The 5,632-nt window shown below is 65.8% G+C and overlaps 1 protein-coding gene across 1 annotated transcript; it reads left to right on the plus strand.

The window, feature by feature from the left end:
- The first annotated feature begins 1,001 nt into the window (after positions 1-1,001).
- INHBB (inhibin subunit beta B) lies at positions 1,002-4,920 on the plus strand. The gene is made up of 2 exons (XM_079924906.1): positions 1,002-1,561; positions 4,015-4,920. Exons 1-2 carry the CDS (start codon positions 1,114-1,116, stop codon positions 4,788-4,790), a joined length of 1,224 nt encoding a protein of 407 aa, XP_079781032.1. The 5' UTR covers positions 1,002-1,113; the 3' UTR covers positions 4,791-4,920.
- Positions 4,921-5,632: the final 712 nt, after the last annotated feature.

Here is a 5,632-nt window from a genome sequence, read left to right on the forward strand (position 1 = left end):
AAAGAAGAGAGCAAAGCGAAGAACTCCTCCTTGTTGGGTCCGCACTCTGTCGCGGCCGATCGGGCGCGGGGACGCGGCCGCCACCCGCCTGCTCTCTCCCGGCCCTGCGGCGTGTGAGCCAGCGAGGACGCCCGCGCCGGGGACGCAGCGAGACTTTTAGGCGCTCGAGCCCGCATCGCCGCCGCCGCGCAGCTAAAAGAGACCGGGGCGAAGTGGGCCCCGCCGCCGCCTCGCCTACCTCGCCCGGCGCCCCGCGCCCCGCCGGCCCGCGCAGGCGGGCGGAGGGAGGCAGGCGGCGAGGAGGCGGGCGGAGCAGAGGCCCCGGCGGAGCGCGCAGCGGCCGGCCCGCCCGCCCGCCCGCCGGTGGATGCGGCGCCCGGGGAGCCTGGAGACAACTTTGCCGTGTGACGCGCAGGGAGGACTGCAGGGCCCGCGGCCCGGGGCTCCAAGCCGCCTCTGAGCGGGCCCGTGCTCCCCGGCGCTCCCGGCGCCGCGCTCGCTCCGCTCCGCCGCCCACTCGCCGGCCCGCGGCGAGGACGACCCGCCCGTCGCCGCCGCCGGCGGCCCTTCCTCGGCGCGAGGTTGAGGCGCTCAGGTGCGAGCGCGGGGCCCCGCCGCAGCGCCCGCCGCAGCGCCGCGCCAAGCCGCGGCAGGCTCCGCTCCGGGGGCCCAGGCGCCTTCGTTTCCGTCTCGGCCAAGTTGCGTCGACCGGCCCTTTCGCCACCTTACCCGCCCGGCGACCGAGCCGCCGCTGCCGCCGCTTTCGCTTCACCCGAGCGGGGGCTGCGGGGCCCCGACGCGGAAAGGATGGGAAGAAGGCTGCGGATGCCGAGGCGCCCCGAGACGCCCGTGCGCCAGTGACCCTCCGGCCCCCGCCTAGCCCCGCGCGTCTCTCCGGCACCCGGGGGCCCCTTCCCCGCCGCGCGGGAACCCCCGCGGCCCGGCCGGCCCCCTCCCCCTGTGAGCCGGCGGCGGCCCTCCCGGCGGGCGGGCGGAGGCCCGGGCGGGCGCGGGCGGGGGCGGGGCGGGGCGGCGCGCCGGGAGCCCGGAGCCCGGCCCTGCGCTCGGCTCGGCTCGCCTCGCGGCGGGCGCCCTCGTCGCCAGCGGCGCACCATGGACGGGCTGCCCGGTCGGGCGCTGGGGGCTGCCTGCCTTCTGCTGCTGGCGGCCGGCTGGCTGGGGCCCGAGGCCTGGGGCTCGCCCACGCCCCCGCCGTCGCCCGCCGCGCCGCCGCCGCCCCTGCCGCCCGGAGCTCCCGGCGGCTCGCAGGACACCTGCACGTCGTGCGGCGGCTTCCGGCGGCCCGAAGAGCTGGGCCGGGTGGACGGCGACTTCCTGGAGGCGGTGAAGCGGCACATCTTGAACCGCCTGCAGATGCGGGGCCGGCCCAACATCACACACGCCGTGCCCAAGGCCGCCATGGTCACGGCCCTGCGGAAGCTGCACGCGGGCAAGGTGCGCGAGGACGGCCGGGTGGAGATCCCGCACCTCGACGGCCACGCCAGCCCGGGCGCCGACGGCCAGGAGCGCGTCTCCGAGATCATCAGCTTCGCGGAGACAGGTGGGTCGGCCCCGCGAGCGGCCCTCGCTCCCCCCTCCACCCCCTTCCCGCCGGCTCTGGCCGCCGCAGCCGCAGCCGCAGCCAGCGCGCCGTGGGGGGAACCCGGACTCCCGGCCCGGCCCAGCCCGCTCGCCTCGGGCCCTGTGCGCTCCGTCCCGGTCGTCGTCCTCTTCCCGCGGGCAGCAACCCCTTCCCGCTGCCCTACCCCCGCCGCGGAGCGCTCTGCTCTCCACCCCGCTCTCCGAAACGGGCCCCAGCGCCTCCGGGTGCGCGCCCCCCTCCCGGCCAATGCGTGCGGCCCTGGCTCCGCGGGCATTCGCTCGGTGATGGCTTAATGTTTTTGTTTCCCACGATGCCACGATCGGAGTGTAGGCTGAGCAGTGTGGATGGAGATGTGTGTGCTTGTTGATATCCGTGGGCCGGAGGAGTGTGTGTGTGTGTGTGTGCGTGTGTGTGTGAGTGTGCCTGCGTGAGAGGCCCCTGGGGCCGCTTCCATCGCCGGGTGGTGTGGGCTTGCCAGGATTGCTGAAGCCTCGCTGGGAAGAGCTAGGCAACCTCTCTTCCGATTGTGTGGGCACTGGAATCGGGCGGAAGGCAGGCTTCTCAACAGGTCCCATCATTTACGCAGAGAAAGACAGTGGCTCGGCTCCGGGGCAGCCCCGTGCCTTTCGGCTCGCCTGGCAGCGGCAGCAGCTCCTTGGCCTTAGAGCCAGTAGAGTTAGTAGTTAACAAAGGGTCGGAGTCCTTTCTGGAATTTTCCCCCGGCCCTGGATTGTAAATTTCTACCACTGTCTAAATGTAAAAATCAAGCAAGGAAAAATACCTTTCCAACTTTAAAAGAAGGAGTAAAATGTGCTCGTGCTGAAATGCTGCAACTGCTCTCGGCTCCGCTGTCCTTTTCAGGACTTGAATGAGCCCGGTGGCTTTTGTGCCTGGAGCTCAGCCCCATTTGTGCCCAGGGGACTTCGGAGAAGGTTGCAGGGGGAAGCCCTGGGCAGGGTGGGGTGGGCAGGGAGCCTTGGGGGGGTTGGTGGCAATTGTGTCCCCAGGCTGCAGATGCCCTCCCCACCCCCCAAGGCAGCGGGCAGACTGTGCTGGTGCCTCCTGGGGATGAAAAGGGATGAAAAGTTTTGCATGGCCGGGTGTGTAGCAAAGCAGAGACAATCAGGGCTGGTTTGTGCTTAGAAAGAAACACGTTGCCGTTTTAGCTGTCCGACAGTCAGGGGAAGCTGGACATGCAATTAGAGAGCTTGGATTAAACGGTGCTTTGGGGCCCCGAGTAGAAATGTGATTCTGGAAGGTCGAGGAGGCCTTTTGGTCCCGGTGGCACAGAATGACAGCGGGGGCTGTTATATTTCTGGTCCGTTTCACGGAGCCAGCTCTTTGACTTATAAATAACAGATTCAGGTCACAGGCAGCTCGTCCAAGACCAGCTTTTAAGGCTGCACTTTCCCCCATTTCAAAGTCAGATGTCTGTTATTAAAGGAGCCAGGCGGGGCCTGAGGAGGGGGCTGGGAGGGGGGCAGTGGTAGGAGGTTTGATAAAACCAGCGGAGGCCACACAGTTGCCTTATTTGTTCTTCCTGCAAAAAAAAAAAAAAAAAATGTAGAGATTGTCAGAGAGAAGGGTCACTGAAATGTAGGATGAGAGAGGAGTCCTCTTGGTTGGCATGGCCTCACTTCTGCTTGAGCTAAATTATTGAGAAAACTAACAAGCCAGTTCTCCTTATCCATGGAGATTTCGAACGTGCCATTCACGGGGAGCCAGGGTCTCGTGAAAGGGGTGGGCCTCAAGTTTCAGAGCCCAGTGTCCTGTCCCTTGGAGCTACTCGGAAACGAGGGCTGCACTTTGCAGCCTGCAACGCACACGTTCCTGTGTCAGAAATCTAAGCAGAGCTGGCTTGTTTGCAGTGGAGGTTCCACTGGGGGTTGGATCAGATCATGCTTAGGTAAACACTGCAAAGAGGCAGTAGGTGGCTCAGCTGGATTTTGCAATGCCCTAAGTTAACCAAAAAAAAAAAAAAAAAAAAGAACCCAAACTCTGCTAGAACAACCCACCCCCAAATCCTCAGCGAGATCCTGGTTTTGTTTTTCGGATTTCACAGATACCCGTAACAACTTGTTAAGATCTTGGCCTCCTAACAAGTTCCTCTGTTGAGCTTTGAGTTCTGACAGCCTGTCTCCTGGGAACCCTGGCCTGGGAGAGGTGAGGCCGGGTTTTCTAGGCCCTGACCCTCCGACTCCAACCTGGTCCGGGTTTCTCGATGGGAAATGATTTTCCCCGCCTCTGCCAGGTTACCACCAGAGGCCCAGGCCCCAGGAGAGGAATTTGTGGGCAGGACCGGCCAGCTGCGTGGCCAGTGCGAAGCCCAGCATCACGCGGCAGAGTCCCTGTTTCCCGGCGCCTCACGTTCTCCTTGATCTAACTTGGCCTGCTCTCCCGCTTCTCCGCAGATGGCCTGGCCTCCTCCCGGGTCCGCCTGTACTTCTTCATCTCCAACGAGGGCAACCAGAACCTGTTCGTGGTGCAGGCCAGCCTATGGCTCTACCTGAAGCTGCTGCCCTACGTGCTGGAGAAGGGCGGCCGGCGGAAGGTGCGGGTCAAGGTGTACTTCCGGGAGCAGGGCCCCGGCGAGCGCTGGGCCGCGGTGGAGAAGCGCGTGGACCTCAAGCGCAGCGGCTGGCACACCTTCCCGCTCACCGAGCCCATCCAGGCCCTGTTCGCGCGGGGCGAGCGGCGGCTCAGCCTGGACGTGCAGTGCGACGGCTGCCGGGAGCTGGCCGTGGCGCCCGTGTTCGTGCACCCGGGCGAGGAGTCGCACCGGCCCTTCGTGGTGGTGCAGGCGCGGTTGGGCGACAGCCGGCACCGCATCCGCAAGCGGGGCCTGGAGTGCGACGGCCGGACCAACCTGTGCTGCCGGCAGCAGTTCTTCATCGACTTCCGCCTCATCGGCTGGAACGACTGGATCATTGCGCCCACCGGCTACTACGGGAACTACTGCGAGGGCAGCTGCCCGGCCTACCTGGCGGGGGTGCCCGGCTCGGCCTCGTCCTTCCACACGGCCGTGGTGAACCAGTACCGCATGCGGGGGCTGAACCCGGGCACCGTGAACTCCTGCTGCATCCCCACCAAGCTGAGCACCATGTCCATGCTCTACTTCGACGACGAGTACAACATCGTCAAGCGCGACGTGCCGAACATGATCGTGGAGGAGTGCGGCTGCGCCTGAGGGCGGGGCTCAGACGGTCCCGCGGCGGGGGGCGCGCCGTGCGCGGCAGGGGGGCCGTGGTGGTGCCGCTGGGCTGCCCGGGAGGTGCCCGGGGGAGGCCTGAGATATTTTCCTACTTCTTCATCCAGCCATCAGTCAAAAGCGGAGTGAGAGCCCTCCACGGATATGGCAGACTCGACAGTGCGCACGTGGACGCGCACAGCCGGTGGCACCCTGCCACCCACACAGCAGCCTCCGCGATAGCAGCGAACGGATGCGGTGACAAAGGGCAGCTCAGCCCCAAACGCCTGTCACCCGGAGAGTGGGGTGAGCAGCCACCATCCCCACCAGCTGGCCTGGCCACTCTGAATCGCGCCTTCCGAGCACACAGAAGAGCACAAAGACGGAGACACAGAGAGAGAGAGGGAGGGAGCCCCGCAGAGGAGCAGCAGAGGCGGAGGTGGGGAGCGGGCCGCGGGCGATGGCCGCGTGTCCCCCGTCGCCTGTTCAGGGCCCGCCGTGCCGCGGCATCTCTTGGCTCCAACGCGTGGGCTTCGTTCCCCCGCCTGGGATCCTTCCTGCTGCGGCACCAGGGCAGCCCCCATCCTTTTCCGCCCTTGGAGAGGGAAGGAGGCCCAGAAAGGACATCACCTGCCGGAGACGGTGGGGCTGTGGCAGTGACCGTTTGACTGTTGCTTGGGTCCCTGCCTCGACTTCTGTGTGTGTGTGTGTGTGTATGTGTGTATGTGTGTGTGTTTTGGGGGTGGGGAGGGAGGGAGAGGAGAAGGGTCTTAATTTGATGCTTTAACTGATCACTAGCAGTTGAATGGTCATTCGTTCCGGTTGTACAATTGAAAAGGGAC

Source organism: Stenella coeruleoalba (assembly GCF_951394435.1).
Source record: "Stenella coeruleoalba genome assembly, chromosome: 6".
In the NCBI taxonomy this organism is placed as follows: Eukaryota; Metazoa; Chordata; class Mammalia; order Artiodactyla; family Delphinidae; genus Stenella; species Stenella coeruleoalba.

What these genes read in the sequence shown, in the direction of transcription:
- INHBB (XM_079924906.1), top strand. Translation starts at nt 1,114, where the DNA reads ATGGACGGGCTGCCCGGTCGGGCGCTGGGGGCTGCCTGCCTTCTGCTG. An exon ending in CATCAGCTTCGCGGAGACAG is followed by an intron (nt 1,562 to 4,014) that starts GTGGGTCGGCCC and finishes GCTTCTCCGCAG; the next exon opens with ATGGCCTGGCCTCCTCCCGG.